Source organism: Meleagris gallopavo, chromosome 5 (genome assembly GCF_905368555.1).
Source record: "Meleagris gallopavo chromosome 5, MGAL_WU_HG_1.1, whole genome shotgun sequence".
Lineage (NCBI taxonomy): Eukaryota > Metazoa > Chordata > Aves > Galliformes > Phasianidae > Meleagris > Meleagris gallopavo.
In genome coordinates this window covers 11,203,209-11,222,994 of record NC_139408.1, presented here as the reverse complement: position 1 = coordinate 11,222,994, position 19,786 = coordinate 11,203,209, and the positions used below count along the sequence as shown (strand labels likewise).

The following is a 19,786-nucleotide window of genomic DNA, read 5'->3' as shown; positions in this document are numbered from 1 at the left end:
TTGTTGGTTTGTTTTTTCTAGGTTGATTTTCCATCCCATGCTTTTGATATTGAATATAAAATTCCTCAAGCTGCAAAGACTACTGTGCATCATTCCATAGAAGCATTAGAAAAACCACTGAGAGAACGTCTCCTTGCCATTCTCTCGAGGGATAACACTATTGGGTATGTTCATCTCTTTGTAGCTCTGGTCTGTTTGTACAATGACAGTGTGCAGCTAGAGTGTAGAATGCTCATTTATTCTTGAGATTCTTTGTTATGCTTATATTATATTTTTGAAGATCTGTGGAGATTTAATCAAGAGATGGAACAAAACCTATCAAATAATGCTGCTGACTTGATAATTTTTTTCTATTTTCTGCAGCTAGTGCTGTAATATTCTCCTACTACTCTGACTGTCTGTTGTTTATGCCTGTTCCCACTTGGTATTTCTTCAGTTATAAGAGGAGTTGGCAGTTTCAGTGGAGGCTATTCATAGTCCATGAAAACATTTCTAACAGGTTTTCCTAGTCATCTGCACCAGCCTAACGTTAACTGCCTGTTGTTTTTTTTTCTGACTTCACTAAAATCTATTCTTGCTTCGTGCAAATGACAGCTTTGAACAACTGTTTCCATGATGTTTGAGATTTGCTTTGGCTCCTCTTTAAACTTTTATGGAGGAAGTAGCCATTTTACAAGTCATGTAATTTAGTGTGTAAAATAGTATATGGTGACGCATTGGGGCTATGTGTGTGATGTTCTTTAACTTGCACTACAAACTGAAATGCTTTTGTTTGCAGGCTTTCAAAAGAAGATAAAGAATTTTTGTGGGAGAGGAGACATTATTGTCATAGTCATACTAATAGCTTACCAAAAATACTGGCTAGCGCCCCACACTGGGACTGGGCAAGTCTTCCAGAAATATATTCATTACTTCAGCAGTGGCCTCCTTTATCACCCTTAGCTGCACTGGAACTACTTGATTCAAAGTAAGAAAACAGAGTAAAGTTTTGTTTGTGTCACGCAAGCACAATAAACTTAATGTGGATTTGTGGTGACTTTCTAGGTTTGCTGATCAGGAGGTGCGAAATACAGCTGTGAACTGGATAGAAACGTTAAGTGATGATGAATTAACAGATTTCCTCCCTCAGTTTGTGCAGGTAAGATTTACCATTGACACCATAGTTGTAATTTTTTGCTCCTGAAAATCCAAAGGAGTCCCTGGCCCCTAGTCATGGAAGTGCAATTGCATAACTCTATACTCAGTAACTTTAACTAATGCACTGGGTGGAAAACAGTGTAAGTAATGGCTGCTCTGTGACTGTCCCCTCAATTCGTTACGGTTCTATCAGTGCCATAGTCATAAAATCTGTTTTCATCTGAAATTAAATTTAGACCCAATTTATTTCATTTTCTTTACATTTAGGCATTGAAGTATGAAACCTACCTGGACAGTGCTCTTGTCAAATTTCTTTTGGCTCGGGCATTGGGAAATATTCGAATAGCACACTACCTTTACTGGTAAGATATTATCTGTTCCATTATATGTGTGTTTGTTGTAAGAGTAGTATTCTCAGAAAAAAATACTGTCTTAATATGAAGGTTCATAATGCACGTTACATCAAATGGAAAGTAGAGAAAATACAAATCCTGGTTGGTTTTTTTTTTGGTGAAGAAACAGTGCCCCTACAAACTTCTTAACTTTTCTGCCATATATTTGTATGTATATAATACCTATTTATTAAAATACTGTTCTAGAACTGCATTGTTCACTGTATCTTCTATGTGAAAATTTAATGCAGATCTTTTATTTCAGGCTTCTTAAGGATACATTATATGATCCAAAGTTTGGCATAAGATATGAGCAAATTCTTGGAGCCTTTCTTTCAGTCTGTGGGAAAGGGCTGAGAGAAGAGCTGGAGAAGCAGACCAGGCTGGTGCTGCTTTTTGGAATGGTAGCAGAAAAAGTAAAGCAAACAAGTGTATCAGGTCGACAGGTATGTATATTAAATGTTAGTATTGTTCAAGAAGATAAAACTGAGTATACTCTCAAAGAAATTCACTCAGTTACCTTTTTAGTCTAAATTTGATAAAATTATATATATAAAATAGGAAGATCTGTGAGTCTCTCTCTGCCTTTTTAGCAAGCTCATGGGTTAAATAAGTCATTGTCAAATTTCTTGTCAATTGAAGCATATGATTGTGCGAGGTGGTGGGATAAGAGAGAAGAATGATTTCTGTGTATGCTAAGCTGGATTTGGATTTAAAGCTATTACTGCTGAAGAATGATCCAGCTGTGTGAAAGAATAGAATATCTACTTACGTGCTAATTATGAGTTAACGTTTTGATAGAGTGGATCTGTTTTAGTTAAAAGAAATAGTGTGGTATTAATATTTTACTGCTAAGTTTATACAGTAAGTTACTCATACAGTAAGTTTAATAGGTAAAGGTAAATAGGTATAGGTAACATCATCTTTTGATTCCTTTGATGCTGAGAAGCTAAAATACTGGCTGTGATGTGTTTCAGGATAACTTTGCCCAAAAGTTTCCCATAGATGCTCCAGTTAGGAATTATCACCTGAATTTGTTTGTTTGTTTGCAGACTGCCTTACAAAGTGGAATGGAACGTGTGCAGTCATTCTTCTTAAAGAACAAATGCCGTTTGCCTCTCAATCCCAGTCTTGTGGCAAAAGAACTAAATATTAAGGTATAGGGTTTTTTTTTGTCAAAGTTACACATAGGCAAAGCTTTTACAAATAGCAAAATTAATTTACTTTCTTGAAAGGTCTTTACACTAGTTGGAGAGTTTTAATTAAAAAAAACTCTGATTGAAAGGGGGAGTAAAATTAAGAAAAATTATATAAATACTTATACTGAGGAAAGGTACTGTTAATAAATAATTAAAAAGTGATTATTTCTTCAGACTTTTTTTGCTTTGAGACCAGTAATTGTGGCTGTAGGAGAGGAATACTCAAAAGTGTGTGAAAAGGTCTTGTTTTCAGGAGTAATGAAAAGAGAAAAGTGAATAATGCTACAAAGATAAAACAGTGAGTAAATACCATGAAATCAGTGAACATGCCTATTACTGCTTGTGCCAGGGAAACAGACAGTAGCTTTATTTCATTATAAAAATCCAACAAATGATATTGTAGAAGCTGAGAAAATTATTTTTTGCTGAACTCTGCAAAGTTTGACTGTTTGCTTTGACAGTCTTGATTATATCATTGTGCATAACTGAGAACCTAAAGGTCTGTGAGGATAGGATTTAATCCAGTGTAGACAGAGTTTCTTTTGCTTTCCTTCTCTATTATAAGTGTTATTTAAATCATGAACGTGTGCTTGAAAACAGATAAATGAGAACATAGTGAAAGGCACAAATATCCAGTTTTTATAGTCTTAAGTTTTAAAAAGTTGCTGGTAAAATTTTTATCCATGTTTTACTCATTCTTCTATTTAGTACAAAACATTACTGTGCTGAACTGTTGGCTTTTGTACAGGAATTGAACAAATACCAGCCAAAGAGCCTTTTGTTCAAAGGAGACACATTTGCCACAATTGCAATGTTTTTAGTCTGAATATGCACATTGTGTCATACATGCTTGTTGTCAGAATGTCATGTTTCCTGAACTAGCTGCAGTAGCTCTTTTTGAATAGTAACACTGAATCTACTTGTAGGCGTGTTCCTTCTTCAGCTCCAATGCAGTACCTTTGAAAATTGCACTGATAAATGCAGACCCTCTGGGAGAAGAAATTAATGTGATGTTTAAGGTAGGCCTTACACGTGTATTGGAAAAATGTTAAATGGTAGTTGATACCAATGAAAGAATGATTAACTTCAGCATAGATAAGTTGGTTTAGATACTTTGTAAACTTGTTCTTGTATATCTAAAACCATCTCATCAGTTCCACAATTAGAAAGAGATGTCTGAAAATGGCTAGTTTTTTCAGAAAGCAGCTTAATTTCATAACTGTACACCAGGAAGCTTCCACCTTAGTGCTGGCATGATACCACGTAAATGAACGTTTCAGAATCTTGAAAGTATCCACAGAATTTCCTTTTTGGGTGGGAAAAAATATATCTTACACATGATGCATCTATCATAACTGCTTAACACTTCTTTAAAGCTGTGTAGGAGGACTGGTAGTGGTAGGAGTTACTGCTGCTCTCTTTTAAGGACAGTATTCCAGGGAAAACTGTACTCTTGCATCTTCTCAGAGTGAAACCATAAGCTTTAATTATAAAAAGGGATAAGAAGAGATGTAGCATTTTCATAAGATATCTTTAAACATTACAATTTCAGAAGCTAACTAACATCTGAACAGGTTGTGAAATGTGAAAGTCAGCATACTGCATGTGAAATCTTAGCTTGTAGTCTCCCTATCTATGTATGTAGCTGTAAGGAAATAAGCAGGGTAATGTATCCCGCACTTAAAATGTAAAGCAATTAAGATCTCCAGTTCAGTTCTGCTGAAAGCATATCATGTTTCTGTTTAACTTCTGTATTTCCATTAAGGTTGGAGAAGATCTGCGACAAGATATGTTGGCTTTACAGATGATTAAGATCATGGATAAAATCTGGCTGCAGGAGGGACTGGATCTACGGATGGTTATCTTCAAGTGTCTCTCAACTGGAAAAGATCGAGGTACAACACCAGATGCTGCCTATAATTTTTGTGCTTGTCTTTCACACTGCCCAAATTTTTATCACGCTCACAGAGGAAACTGCTATTCAAAGACAGGCTCAGGAAACACAGGAAGGCCAAAAGCCTTCTTTACAAGGAAATTCAGTACTCAAAAGTCTAGAAAGTTGATTTGTTTGGAATTTCCTCGTGGCAGAGTTGCATTTAAATGTTTCTTCTCGAGTCTTGAGATTCTTATGCATTTACCATAGATGAATAGTGGCACAAATGTCACAATAAAAGTGTAAGTTTTTTCCTGATATTCTTACTGCAACACAGGAAATCAGTGGTATAACAGCAGTTTTGATTATGCAAGTTATTTACGGAGTAAGAAAACATTCAAGTCAAAACTGAAATTCCATGATATTTAGAATCTGCTGCAGTTGAGTCAGGGAGCATAGACATGTGCAAAAAGAAGGAAAACTAAACTTAATCCCTTTCCCACACCCCTCACAAAATTACTGTCTTGTGCTACTTAGAATTCCTTCGGATTATGAGGTTTTTCAGTTAGAAACTTAAACGTTACAGAACTCCTGAGTATAAATACTGCCTCACCTTGGACATGCTTTATGCAAATTAAGTCACTAATTCTCTACAGATAGCCAATAGGAAACACAGGATCTTTAAAGAAGATCAGCAGAAATTTATCTCTTCAGTCAGAACAGCGTGATGAAAACTCCCAAATATATATGAAGGAGTTGAAAATTCAGGATGGTGAAACTATACCAAAAGCTTCAATTTATGGAAAGCTTTTGCTTCTTAAAAAAGCAGATGGCATTTCTTCCTACTTGGAGTGATTACTTGACTGCATAGCATGTTGCATTTTTTGTTGATACTAGTATTAGTATCCCTAAAGTACTTGAAGGATTAAAGCGAAAAGTAAAAATAGACATAAATTGCAGGTTTTCTCATGATAGCTCTTGCCAGGATAGAATTCAAGCTGTTTTAATAAAATGTTTTATGTTTATGATCTAGCTCTGCAAATATTTCTAGTAAGTGATGTCTCCAAAATTAAGGCCACATGTAAATCCCACTTTGCCTTACTTATGAAGGCAGGCTGGTCTATTTCAATGCTCACCGACCATGATAAGTTAGTAGGCTGCTAGGCAGTGTCTTTGAGAGATGACACTATCAAAATATTTTACAGTTATTGGTTATAGACCTATACTAGTTTATGTACTACAGAGTAATTAAGCAGTAATGCTTTGAGTAGAAGTATAATATATATGTGTACTTTATCAACCATAACTAATTGTAATAAAGTAAAACTAAATTGAATCTCTATGTGCTTCATGGCAAAGCATTATAATGTAGTCTGCAGAAATGCTTGCTAGATTAACAGCACTTTTTACATCTAGCTGGATTTTGAAATAAGCTAATCTTAAATTATGAAATCAATCACTGCCAATAAAGTTTATACCAAATAATGAAAATGCAATATAACTTATGGAGATGATATTTTATTGTTTTATGTAAAGGTATGGTAGAACTTGTTCCTGCTTCGGAAACACTTAGGAAAATTCAAGTGGAATATGGAGTGACAGGTTCTTTTAAAGACAAGCCTCTGGCAGAATGGTTGCGAAAGTATAATCCTACAGAGGAGGAATACGAAAAGGTAACTTTTTTTCAGTATTCTTTCTTTGAAGGCCTTTTAAAATGAGATAAATAAGGATTGCTCTTGAGAGAGCACTTCTTGTTCCCGATCTCACATTGAAGTCTTTGTTTTAAATCTTTAGGAAGCTTAACTTTTTTCCTATTCTTCAGGAAGAGTTAATGAAATTCCTTATGAGGTCTGCTCCAAAAGTAATGCCTTCTGCTGTATTATGTTGGCACAGAGGCAGATGATGGTGGTATGGCAGTAGAGGATGAACCTTCCTGCCAACATTCCATTACATCTTGTTGAAGATAGGAAGGAATGATAGCTGCTCTTCATTGTGGTTTAGGAGCAGTGGTCTCTTGGGACATAGGCTGCCAAGAATAAAATGTTTCCTGCTCATTACAGTGCTGTTAATATGCACTAGAGAATAAATCTCGTGTACCCTTTCCTTTCCCACACACTTCTTACACTGTCATTTGCCTTCAAATCCTCCTTTATCTTGCATTTATTTAAAAGAAAAAACGAAGCATGCACGTTTTTTCCTGGAGATTATGATTTCTAAAAATTTTTGCAAACCTATCCAGAGAACACTGTGCAAAAAAAGGTAAATCTTAGGACCTGTTTTATCTGGCTTCAATTTTTACCCCTGTTGAACATATGAATGCTATTTCTTCATGGATGTTTATTCTCAATTCACTTTCTTTTTTTTCTTTCTTTTCCAGGCTTCAGAAAACTTCATTTATTCTTGTGCAGGATGCTGTGTCGCTACCTACGTACTGGGAATTTGTGACCGCCACAACGATAACATAATGCTTCGAAACACAGGGCATATGTTTCACATTGACTTTGGAAAGTTTTTGGGTCACGCACAAATGTTTGGTAGCTTTAAAAGGTATTTTCCATTGCTAAGCAGAGAATGAAGTGATTTTTTTTTTTTGTATATTTTAAGAAGCATTAGCATTTAAATTCCTGTTACATGCTGTTTTTAGTATGAAGCTAATATCTTCCAATCTAATCACTGAGTTTGCAGAATGCCCTCAAACTTGCTTGTATAGAATTAATTCTGAGAAGTTTCCAGTTCTGTGTTCATAATCTGATTCTCTAGAATTTTTTCTTGAGTCAAAGCATAGCTTTCAAATAAAGTTACTGTCCTAGCTTCTGCTAGGTTGAAGTAAGGATCAATATTTAACTTACACTTTTCAAAACTGCATTAATTCTTTAAAAATTTCTGTACTAAACATGCTTAAATCTTAGTGGGGATTTTCTTAAAACACTTATGAAAGCCAGACATCTTGTGTTTGTGTGTTACGGCTTCTAGAAGTGAGGGATGAAAGGCACTGTAATTTAACCTGCCCTCCAAGTGTTGCTCCGGGAGATTCTGAAGTAGGTCCACGTGAATGTGCAGGAAACCTGAGCAGCTGAACCCAACCTAGAAAAGTAAAGTGGTATTAATGGGTTGTTTGATATCAATACCTGGGGATGGGAATGGGAGTGGAGGGAAGAACGTGACAAAGTGAATAGAGCTTATAAATCACATATGAATTATGTGCTTTTTGAACAGGGATCGGGCTCCTTTTGTGCTAACATCCGATATGGCTTATGTCATTAATGGTGGTGAAAAACCCACTATTCGCTTTCAGTTGTTTGTGGATCTCTGTTGTCAAGCTTACAATTTGATAAGGAAACATGCAAACCTCTTCCTTAACCTACTTTCCCTGGTAAGCATTTTTATTAAAGTTAGTTGAAACTTGATTTGTAATGCTTGTTATTAAATCTTAAGTTCTTCGTGCTGCAGGAACTCTAGATTTATTCCTTTAAAAGCCAGAAATACCAGATGTATATTTTTAGGAAGGTTGTATGTGATGATTTTTTTAATGCTTTTTTCTTTTTTTTCTTTTTTTTTTTAAACTACCTCCTGAGAGTTTAAAATTAAGAAGATACCATAAATTACTCTGCAAAGGGGACGTAATTTAGTGGAGGGTTTGTTAGAGTTAGGGCAATATGGTCAGGTTGCAGTTGGACTTGATGATCTTTAAGGTCTTTTCCAACCTGAGCAATTCTATGATTCTATGAAAGCTTTGTTAGCTGCTTTTAACTCAGCAGAAATACACAAGGGAATAGCTGCTGATTGAAAGTAATTGTTGACTACCTTTGTTAGCATTAAGCAATTTATTGCAGCTTCAAATGACTTTGAAGATCTAAGAGTTTAATTATTTCAGTGTAAAATCACATTTTATTTGTTAAAACTGCAAATTAATTTTCGTGCAGATGCTTTCTTCTGGGTTACCAGAACTAAGTGGGGTGCAGGACTTGAAGTACGTCCAGGATGCTCTTCAGCCTCAAACAACAGATGCAGAAGCTACCATTTTCTTTACAAGGTACTGGCTAAGTAAGGGAACTGAAATATCCACCAGCATCATCCTTTTAGTGGGAACTCTCTGCTTCAGATGAACTAAAGATGGATGTGCTAAAGATGTTGCAAAGGTGGCTGTAGAAGTTGAGTAGTTAGGGTATGCAACCAAAGAATACCCATCACATAACCAGTGAACTGCAAAGATAAGATCAGTTTCATGTATGATTAATACCTGTGCTAAAATATTTTGCATTTAAGAATTATCTTGTGCAGAAGAATTGCTTGAAATAGAGTAATTCTGTTCTGCTGTTTGAGAGTTGCATTTTGAATGCATCCCAGATTGCTTAATAGTGGTGTACGTGTTGATACCTTGAAATGCACACAGTATAAAGCACCTTTCCCAAAAGTGCTTTTGCCCACTGGGGAGGGAGGGATGACACTTCCAATAAGAGCAAATCAGTGTGTGCATACAGTGTAAGTGACTTGTTGCTGTGTGTTACAAAATGTACTATTCTATCCTGCTTTAAATGGGGCTGGAGTGGAGTGATGAGGAGGATTTTATGTGTTTTAGAATTTGAAGTTATTTTTTCTACTCCAGGTTGATTGAATCCAGTCTGGGAAGTGTTGCCACAAAGTTTAACTTCTTTATTCATAATTTGGCTCAGCTGCGTTTCTCAGGACTGCCTTCTAATGATGAGCCCATCCTCTCATTTTCTGCTAAAACATATTCTCTTAAACAAGATGGCCGCATCAAACAAGTGTCTGTGTTTACATATCAGAAGAGATATAATCCAGATAAGCATTATGTAAGTATGTGGAATCTCTTTCCACTCTGTGTAACTATGCTCTGTCCCATTTTTTTTTTTCTGTTGCTGTTTGTTGTCTTGGACTGGTCAGCCCAAGCTAAGTTTTCCTCAAGTTGCCTTAAAAAATGAGATAATGTATATCTATTTCCAAGTTGTATTTGCTGCAAATGATTTAAACTGGCAGACACCATTTAGCTAAGGTAAAGCTTACAGAACAGAAGAAAAGCTTTACATTAAATTGCTGCATTATATGAATATATTTGAGTATTCCAGTTCTAAGCCAAAGCAGTGTTTTATCTTCCAGAAAACTGCTGAGGTAATGTAACGTCCTTCTGTTTAGTTGCACATTTTATTAAAATACACATTTGACTCATTTATTAGTTCACTGAACTTAATTCTCCACGCAAATGATGTGAATAACTGACTTCTGGGGATGTATCTCAAGCATTTGAAAAATTTCCTTTTATATAATGCAATGTACTTACATTTGTCTAGCAAATTGTTGCTTTAAGAGTCTGGACCTGTAAATTTTCACAGTAGCTCCTGCTGTGTCTAGATGTATTACAATTCTGTACACCTGATGCAGAGTATGAACTTACAATGAGGTTTAAAATGGAAAAGGCAGACAGCTCAGCCTTAGCTACTTTTCTCACTGTCAGATGTAGATCTGCTTTATGGGGAAATCACATGTTAATTACTTTGCAGTAACATTTCAGTAGGGCAATTTATACTTCAAATTTCAATGTAAAATGCAAGCACTGGGAAATTTATGTGGGAGAAAGATTACCGTAGTATAAAAAGTTGAATGTTAGAAAAGAACAGTATTTAAGTCAATTCGATAACATTTCTACTACTTTCTATTTTTTTATGTGCATTTTTGGCAGATATATGTGGTGAGAGTTTTGAGAGAAGGACAAGCTGAGCCAACTTTTGTTTTCCGAACATTTGATGAGTTCCAAGAGCTCCACAACAAACTTGGCATTCTTTTTCCACTTTGGAAGTTACCAGGGTATGTTTCTCAGTCATTCATCACTATTATAATGAATTCAGTAAAGAATGAGCCTAGTTAGGGTGGAGTTAAAGATAGCTGAGACAAAACTGCTTCGCAAAGAACTAGACCTCAAAGGTGGCAATTAAGGGAGAAAAATATGATCTTTAAATTTGAAGGAGGAGAACTAGAGGAGCTACTCTGTGTCTTCAATTTGTGATTCATCATTTGTAATAATTACCCATAAAAGTTTTCTTGCCTTTCTCTAACATCATTATATATTAGGATGCCTTTGTCTCCATTTATGATTGATGTTATAAATAGATGTCAGCACTTCAGGATGGAAATTAAAATGAATTTTAACTGTACTACAGAAAAATTAACTAAAAACTTCATCTTGTTATTCTCTTATAGCTTTCCTAATAAGATGGTTCTGGGAAGAACACACATAAAAGACGTAGCTGCTAAAAGAAAAGTGGAGCTGAACAGCTACATACAGAGTCTGATGAACAGTTCTCCAGAGGTGGCAGAAGTGAGTTTAAGTAACTTAAGCAAATCCAGGGGAGGCTTTTGGATCTCAGTCCTCATTAACATTTCATCTAATATATAAAATTTCTTCCAAATTTAGTGTGATCTTGTCTATACATTTTTCCATCCATTGCTTCGTGATGACAAAGTGGAAGGAATAGATGGAATAGCCAGGTCTACAGGTAAGTCATCTCTGTGGGGCAGGAGTGGAGTATTTATTAACTGGGTGACTGTAGTATGACACTTTTAAAATGTGATTTCTAAAGAATCTTTTGAAATTAACTGGAAGTTTTCCTCTTTGAGAACTGTGCGCATCTTCCTTCTCAAATACAGTTGCGTACAATTCCAAGGAAGTAAAAAAACATGCCAAGAATTACAACAATATACATGATCACTGGGCTTGCTTATGGCTTAAGTAAATTATTCAAGTTTTGGCTCTGATTTTCCAACAATCTTAACAAGAGAATGCAAAAATCTTTAAAACCTATGGCATTGCCATCTTATTGGGGAATTAAAAATGTAAATCGGAAACTGAACTTAGTCTAAAGCTTGCATTTTTTTTTTTAACCTGTATATAATTAGTCAGTGCAGTACTGATGAAAACGTACAAGTATTCACAGAGGAAATAATTGTGTATTTTTTCAGACGCAAGTCCATCTAGTCCTACCTCAGGCAAAGTGGGTGGAGAAGTGAAGCTATCCATATCATATAGAAATAGCACTCTGTTTATCATGGTGATGCACATCAAAGATCTGGTAAGTAAGAGAAGAGAGAAGCTCATTGCCAAAAACTATTTTATCAATTGCCTTCTTGACTTACAATCTGTGTAGGAATGATGGGATATACCTCTCTTCCTCCAAACTCTCCCACTGCGAACTTACCTCAGCTGCTGGTTTTGATCTGCTTGATGGTTAAGACTAGCAATTTGAAAACAGTCATGTAGGCATGCCGTAACTAGTTTTCCAACTCATCTTCTAACACGTCTTGGTTTTGGATTCCAGGTTACAGAAGATGGTGCAGATCCAAATCCCTATGTAAAAACATACTTATTGCCAGACACGCACAAAACATCCAAACGCAAAACCAAAATCTCCCGGAAGACAAGAAATCCAACTTTCAACGAAATGGCAAGTTAAATTTTTTGTAGCGACTCTGTACAGTTTGCTATCATCTTTTATTCTAAGCAACAATAAGCAGAAAAACACTCTGCAAATATATATATATATAAATTCAAAATGAACTTGTTTCAAAAGCTTTGTGCCCTGATTAAAAAAAATAAAATGGGAGTATGTAAATGTATTGTTACAAATAAGCAGAATATTCTTAGACTGACTTTGAGGAGTGATGGTGAGAAGTGAAGGAGTCTTAAAACTAAAGATTCTTCCCTCAATTCATTGATTCAGAATGTGGAAAAGAATAAATTCAGAACATGCTCACTGCAGGTAAACAGTACTTCCATCTAAAAACATTGGCTCTTTTCAACAGTTAAGAGCACGTAATAAAATATGCATGTGCGTCAGCCCAGCCTCAGAAAAGCAGACGTATGGGATGGTCATGATCTGCAATTCAAACATCAGTGACGAGGCAGTCAGAAAAAGGAACCATCTGTGTCACTTCATTTGAATAACCAAAATTCCTGACTTCTTACCTTCCAGCTTGTGTACAGTGGATATAGCGTGGAAACTCTGAAACAGAGAGAACTTCAGTTGAGTGTGCTCAGTGCGGAATCATTACGTGAGAACTTCTTCCTGGGTGGAATTACACTCTCTCTGAAGGACTTCAACTTAAGCAAGGAGACTGTTAATTGGTATCGACTAACTGCTGTACCCTATCTATGAACTCATTTCTACACCTGAGTAAGAATGGAACAGTTGCATTCATTTGTGCTTTGTGCATCTTCTGACTTGAAAATAACTTGTGCATCTTAAAAATAAGAGACTCTGCATTTCAACAGATAAATTGGACCAACCTTCGTGTAGCCTAATTTTGGAGGATTTCTAGAAAAAATTGCTGGATTACTCTTATGCAATGTTATCAAAGCATTATTTTGAACCTTTCTTAAGAGCTGCAGGTAAAGGAAGGGGATTTTAAACCATCCGTGACAATACGATGAACAGTTTGACTATAGTGGTTGCTTAAACCATAACTTAATCATTAGGCCTGTGGATATAACACATTTTTGCTTTATAATTTTTGTTTTATATCATCCATGGCGTGATGCTGGAGGATATTAAAGAAACTACATATTTTTAGGACTACTCTCATGCTAGTATCTAGATACTAGATATCACAGAGGCTGTGATGGGTAAAAGTTTTGGTGGCTTCACACATGCCTGTACAAATGAAGGTTGAAGGGCTGGAAAAAATCCTTAGCATTGCATTTACTCCCAGATGAGTGCATCTCTATGATTTATTGGAGTGAGTGCCAATAATGGAATTTGTAAATAATGGTGCCTTAATTCAAATGCTTCTCTTTACCTCACTTCTGGTATTTAAATATGTATACGTGTTAACTTTCTGCTCCTCAAAGAAGGAAAACGTTCTCATATTTGATAACCTGCAGGTCCTACTGGGAGGCTTCTTCTGAGATGTGTGCATTACAAATGACATTGCTTATGCTGATCTTCATAATTAGTGCAACTTATGATAAATACTTGTAACCCCTCTTCTATCCATGATCTCCAAAAGGTGAATTAAGACTGGCTAAATGTGATGCCATAGGAAATGCATCCAGCTTTTCAGTGTTTTGACACACTCAAATTTCTAGAATGACAATAGTGCAGTGGATTAAATGTAGAACAGATTCAGATAGTAAATTAAAGAGGCACTTACTCCTAATTTACTTACCTGTACCTCCAGGATAACGATTGCCACTAGGCAAAAAGCACAACTGCTGGATAAATTGCAGACCAGCTGCATTAACAGAACTTTCTGAGAGACAAATTTCATTGCACTTTTCTTTCTTCTTTTGTTGACAGCATCACTGATTCTAAATTCTAATTCCACTTTAAAAACAAAGCAAAACAAACTTCATTCCAAGCAGCATTGAAATATACTGTGATAGTGGGGTACAGATATTGTCTCCTGTTAATTAATACCCTGGGTTACTTAAATAGGTCACTTCTGCACTGCAGGTATGGAATCCTTGTTCACCTTTACTCAGTGTGGAGTGGTCGTATTTTGTCTAGACAAAGCAATAGAGTTAAGTTGCACACTTCAGTAGTAAAATATCGATGCATATTTTGAGAAAGGGTCAGAGATTGTCAGCACTGGCTATGATGAGAATGGATTTTTAATGCAAAATATGCAGTGGTGAATGAAGACACAACACGGGAAAGCCTTCTGTCTGCCCAACACTAAAAAGCTTTTTCAGAATCTGGTTTTCCTTCCCCCACTACTGACCAATCTCCCTTCAACGCAGAAGCGAGAAGTAAACTTGAATCTCCTGGTGCCTAGAATATTCATGGTCCAACCTCTTAGCAAGTACTGCGATTAAAAAGCTAAGAACGTCGTGAATGTTAGAAACTGGGTCGATGCTGATGGGCACTAACAAGTCCCAAGCCCCAGTTGTACTAAGTACCTTCTGCATATTTTTCACTTAGCATAGAGGCTGTAAATAATGTTCTGTGTAACTAACTCGGTATTTCCTGCTCACTCGATGCTTCTGAGACTTACTCCATTCCATCAGTAGAATCACAAGTCACTTAAACACAGGAAAGTAGTCTACTGTTTTTGTGAAACGTTCCATTGTGAAATAAAAGGAAAGCAATACGTACTGCCTTTTTTGCAGTTTGCTATTAAAGCACAGTGTCTTACAGCACAGAATACAAATAAACCAGAATCGTTTAAAACGATTGTGCGGCTTTAACGTTTTGTCTGGGCTCTGGGGAAAAAAATTAGTATTGTCTCGCCGCCCCTGATTGGCTGGCGTGTTGAGAGCTGTCTCGCCGGCCCTGATTGGTGTGCGGACGGGGGGCGGGGCTGGCGGCGCTCACGTCCTTTCCGGCGGAAGAAAGGCTTCTCCCTCGCGCTGTTCCTTCTTTTCCACCGCCGCCATCATGGGTCGCATGCACGCTCCTGGGTGAGCGGCGGGGGGACCGGCGGGGGATTGCCGGGGTGCCGGGGGGGGGGGGAACGGGCTGGGGAGGGGGGAACGGGGAGGTTGCCGGGCAGCGCGATGCGGCGCACGGGAATCTGAGCAGGACGGTAGAGGGGAACGTGGCGGGAAGGAGGGGGCGGTCGAGGCTGGCGCTGAGGCGCCTGGGCTCCGCGATGGCGCTGGGTGGGGAGCGCCGGGCTCCTGTCGGCGGCATCGCAGCCCGCGGGCTTCGTAGCGGGGTGCCTTGGAGCCGGGGAAACGCAGCCGGGCCCGCCTCGCTCAGCGTGCCGCCTTTCTCCCCACAGGAAGGGCCTGTCCCAGTCCGCGCTGCCCTACCGCCGCAGCGTGCCCACGGTGAGTAGCCGCCCCGGAACGGGCTGTTAGGCTGCACGGTGACAAAATGTTGTAGCTGCGGCCTTTAAGGTACTCCGAAAACGAGGATCAGCTGGCCGGCTGATTCTTAGGGCAAAAAAATGATTCCACTGTGCGGCTCAAATGATTGAGGTGCTGCTGGTTTATTTTTTAGCGTGTATACTGACTGTAATCGGGTGGTCGGGGCAATAACTTCAAGTAATCCCGGCGTACCTTTAGTTTGTTCCGGGTCCTCTTAACTTAAACTTTATGTTTGCCAGTGAGCTAAGCCTGTAGCTGCTTCATTTAGCTTGGTTTGTCAGGCTGTGGCTTGGAGGATCTGCGTGAAAAAAGAGTAATTTGTGATGAGCATGCATGGGGCTGTGCATACTGAACAAGGGTTAAAACAGGAAAATGGAATTAAGGCTTAAAGATGAAACAGATGTAACGTAAAGCTGCTTGAAGCACTTATTATGTTTTCATCCTCTCAGTGATTGGGATGCTCAAATTTATACTTGTTTTGAGCATACTTTGTATTTGTTTTAGGTGCTGCTGTTCTGAGTTATAATCTACACAGCATTTCCAAATGTGTGCTTTACTGTGTGTTTCTGTTTCATAATTTGATAGTATTAAAAGGGAGGTGAGTGGTGGGAAAAGCTCTGGAGCTTTTGTAGCTTGTAGAGAGAGCTGGGCTTACTGAGCTTGTTGGTGTTATTTAGCCCATAATAAGCACAGAAACAATGGTTCCAGCAACGGCTTAAAGTGCAATAGGACAGAAAAAGCACAGTGCTATCAGAGTAAAGATCAACTTGTGTATTTAAAATTACTTCGTGTACTTGAGGTCAGATTTTTGCAAGATTTTTTGTAAGTAGTTAATAGGCCAGATGGTTCTCAGCTTTGGGTTTCTGACCAAGGCCCAGTGGTAGTGATTTTTCTCTCTAAATTCTCATTCACATGCTAAGTCTGGTAGTTAAAATAAAGTAATGGTAAAGCAGCTGTTTGGAGGCTGTTTGCATTCAATTAAATAGGGTCTTTTTTCCCTCACATCTGCCTGCCCCCACTATTTTCACAAGGACGATGGGTTTGGTTTGTAGGACTTAAGTATATTTCTGTATCAGTACAAGTATGGTTTCTCAGTTGTTCTCTTAAGCAATACAAAACAGCTGTTTGTATCGTGTATAGGAGCTTTCATAGGTAGCCTGAGCTTCTGTATTAAGCACTGTGCATTCTATTTTTCTTTAGTGGCTGAAACTTACTTCTGATGATGTAAAGGAACAGATCTACAAGCTTGCTAAGAAAGGCCTGACTCCCTCACAAATAGGTAAGATTTATAAAAACTCCTAAATGGAATTGAAACACCTTTTTCTGACTGTGATAATGTAATTGTTCACACAACCTGTGTTAAAGAACATATCAGAAAAGTACAGACTTTGTGCTGTACCCATGCATTCCTCAAGTAGCAGCAACCCTATGTTAAGGAGATGCTGTATCTGCCTGGTAGAACATTGCTCAGTACTGGGGCTCCCTCTAAAGCTCTGCTTACAGGTGCACGTGCTGCAGCTTTGGTCATGAGTTCTGCAGTGCAATTATGTGCTATGTGAATTATTGTATGTTTTTTTTAATGATAGTTTTGAGAGTATTAATGATGTCTATGGTGTAATAATTGTTTGGGCTATTTTTTATTTTCTATTTTATTAAAGAACGTTTAAGAACGACATATTATTGTATTAAGAACTGGTAAGCATGCATGCTTACTGGCTTTCAAAGATTTAATTTCTCAGTAATCCATGAAATCTTTGTTACCCATAGAAGAAAGAATGATTGAGTATTTGGCTTGATGAAGTCCTGCTGCAAACTTCAAACAGTATTGTAGCACTTACTGTGCTGTCTTCATATCTGTGGTGTGTGGGTCAGTTGTCTGTTACATGCTTTCTGCTTCTGCTAGTTAAATTTTTTGTTACTTATCATCTGCTGCTATTAACAGTTTCTACTGGAAAAGTTTAACCAATATTTAGAGAGAGCCTCTGTTGGATAAAGTAGCAAAATGCGTTTATGTAAGGTTTGATGAATGTGTGAATGTTTGTTTCAGGTGTCATCCTGAGGGATTCCCATGGTGTTGCCCAGGTTCGTTTTGTAACAGGCAACAAAATTTTGAGAATTCTTAAATCAAAGGGACTGGCCCCGGACCTGCCAGAGGATCTTTATCACTTGATCAAGAAGGCTGTTGCTGTTCGCAAACATCTTGAGAGGAACAGGAAGGTGAGTGCTAATCTTAAGTGGAAACTCCACTTTCTTTTCACAAATAATACAGTAGCTTCTTTATAACTTCTAAATTCTGAAACATTTTGCAACTGATCCTAGGCATCTGGCGGAGCACTCCTCCACCGCCCTATGAATATATTTTATCTGCCTTGGTTGAGATCACTTACAGCTTAAATATTTTGTAATCTTCCAGTGCAATGCTGGGTAGAGGGTTGTGGTTGCCATTTAATCCATTTTATAGAGGAGTTTGATGCTGGTCTGTTTTGTAGCTGGGGAAAAGAGGAATGTGAGGAGCCACTCCTGACAAACCAAAAAGTTAATTGTACTACCTGTTCACTGCCTCCTCTGAGTGAATTTAATAGTTTGGGGAGGTATTTTAATGAAGGACTTTGTAATCCTTGTGTAAAGGAGATAAAAAGCATTGCTTAAGCCACGTATTTCTTGTCCTGCTCTGAAGGTACCAATCTCATTGCAGTTTGGCGGTGGGGATGTGGGTTTTGTAGCAGTAGTGTTGGATATTTGACTTCACCAATGCTTAGGTGAGATGTATGTCATCTAGAAATAAAAGCATGCCTGACTGTGCCACAACTTTCTTTTAAAGGATAAAGATGCCAAATTCCGTTTGATTCTGATTGAAAGCAGAATCCATAGGCTGGCTCGCTACTACAAAACCAAGAGAGTGCTGCCACCCAACTGGAAGTAGTAAGTCTTCTGTTTTATGTTGCTGTTTCACTGAGGTCTTGTAGGGCTGGCAAATGCTATGCCTGGCCTTGTTGGCAAGAGCATCAGGAGCACATTATGATCAGATGTTTATCTAAAGCAGCAAAGAATAGTTATTTTCATAAATATGAAGTGATAAATCTGTTGAACTTACAGCTGTGTAAGAAATGTGTTGAGAAATGTTGAAATGTTCAATATGTTGAAAATACTTGAAAGAGTAGTCATTGGTAGCTGTCCCTTCTTTGGAAAAGCTAGCCAGCATTGGAGAAGGCTCCAGTTGGAGTGTAGGCAAACTTCTCTTTCTGAAAAGGCTCAAGTGCAGCTAGCCAGGTTTTTAAAAATAAAGTTCAGTTCTGTTATCATATTTGTATTCTAAAAGGAAGAATTAAATCTTTCTTTGTCCCATACAGAATTGTATAGAGCTTGTGATTAAGCTCAGGGCTGATGGTGCTTAGAACTGAAGTGGTGTTTCTGGGAACTAGTTTGTAAAAACTGCCTCTGCAATTAATGTTTCTCTTTTTTCTCTCTGTTTTTTTAGTGAATCATCGACAGCTTCTGCCCTGGTCGCATAAGAGCTGACTATGACTTACTGAAAAAGAATAAATTTTGATTAACTTTGTGTTGTCTCTAAGTGGTTGGTGTCTTAGAAACATTTGCCTTTTTCAGGAAGCTGCCTGTGAATGGGCAGCTCTCAGACTGGAGCATGAGTGTGGCAGTGTCTTCCATATTGCTGTTCTGCCGTTGCAGATCTGAACAGTGACTCTTACTGTTCTAGATCATTTGTGTGGTTTTCTGCTTGAGCTTGATTTTTAATCACGTAGCCTCAATTTAGAAAAGTGATGTAGTCATTCACTGTATTTATTTAGCTAATATGGGGCCATGCTTGTGTATGTCCTGCAGGAAGAACTGAGCAAGAAAACAAGGACAGGAGGAAGAATTGGAAACTTAGAAAAGGTGGTGAGGGAAGGATTTGGCAAGAGAAGAGGGGAAGGGAAGGGAACCAGAACTGAAGAGGTGTGTGGATCACTGCAGGTTAATGTGAATCCATTGCTCTTGTGGAGGACCTATGCAGATCTTTTCAGGGCTCTGCAGTTGCACTTCTCATAACTGAGAGCATGGTCTGAGTAACTGTTGCTGTCACTTGTAAGTAATTTTAGGGATTATCTTTGAGGTTTGTGTAAATAGAACAATTTAGTGTTCCTCAGCTGTTAAGTCTTCACTGAGGTAATTCACCTAAACCCAAAGGGCTGTTGTGCAGTCACATTTACTGAAGTTGTGCCTCCAAATTCTAAATAGCTGTGACCAAGAGACTCATCTTTCTGCTGAAATGTAGAAGGTAGGCTGACAGCTTTTGCCTCTTCTAGGATGAAGCTGTAAGTGGAGGTTTTAATAAACTGTTGTTGCTTCTAAATCTTGATGCACT

General features: G+C 37.9%; 2 protein-coding genes across 4 annotated transcripts in view; both read left to right on the top strand.

Annotated features, from left to right (window-relative positions):
- Positions 1-14,785, top strand: part of PIK3C2A (phosphatidylinositol-4-phosphate 3-kinase catalytic subunit type 2 alpha) — a 49,691-nt gene extending 34,906 nt beyond the window's left edge. For all 3 annotated transcript variants that reach the window (XM_085224238.1, XM_085224236.1, XM_085224237.1), the window contains 19 exons: positions 22-164; positions 779-967; positions 1,045-1,138; positions 1,405-1,499; positions 1,795-1,975; positions 2,582-2,686; positions 3,655-3,747; positions 4,494-4,623; positions 6,138-6,274; positions 6,979-7,148; positions 7,818-7,974; positions 8,525-8,634; positions 9,208-9,415; positions 10,300-10,424; positions 10,818-10,935; positions 11,032-11,113; positions 11,577-11,686; positions 11,933-12,058; positions 12,587-14,785. In XM_085224238.1, the coding sequence (XP_085080364.1) occupies positions 22-164; positions 779-967; positions 1,045-1,138; positions 1,405-1,499; positions 1,795-1,975; positions 2,582-2,686; positions 3,655-3,747; positions 4,494-4,623; positions 6,138-6,274; positions 6,979-7,148; positions 7,818-7,974; positions 8,525-8,634; positions 9,208-9,415; positions 10,300-10,424; positions 10,818-10,935; positions 11,032-11,113; positions 11,577-11,686; positions 11,933-12,058; positions 12,587-12,769 (2,556 nt within the window). In that variant the 3' untranslated portion in view covers positions 12,770-14,785. The remainder of the gene's footprint in view (positions 1-21; positions 165-778; positions 968-1,044; positions 1,139-1,404; positions 1,500-1,794; positions 1,976-2,581; positions 2,687-3,654; positions 3,748-4,493; positions 4,624-6,137; positions 6,275-6,978; positions 7,149-7,817; positions 7,975-8,524; positions 8,635-9,207; positions 9,416-10,299; positions 10,425-10,817; positions 10,936-11,031; positions 11,114-11,576; positions 11,687-11,932; positions 12,059-12,586) is intronic.
- A 117-nt stretch (positions 14,786-14,902) lies between these two features.
- Positions 14,903-18,982, top strand: RPS13 (ribosomal protein S13). Its single transcript, XM_085224239.1, has 6 exons — positions 14,903-15,012; positions 15,336-15,384; positions 16,624-16,702; positions 17,471-17,640; positions 18,245-18,345; positions 18,902-18,982. Exons 1-6 carry the CDS (start codon positions 14,990-14,992, stop codon positions 18,933-18,935), a joined length of 456 nt encoding a protein of 151 aa, XP_085080365.1. The 5' UTR covers positions 14,903-14,989; the 3' UTR covers positions 18,936-18,982.
- Positions 18,983-19,786: the final 804 nt, after the last annotated feature.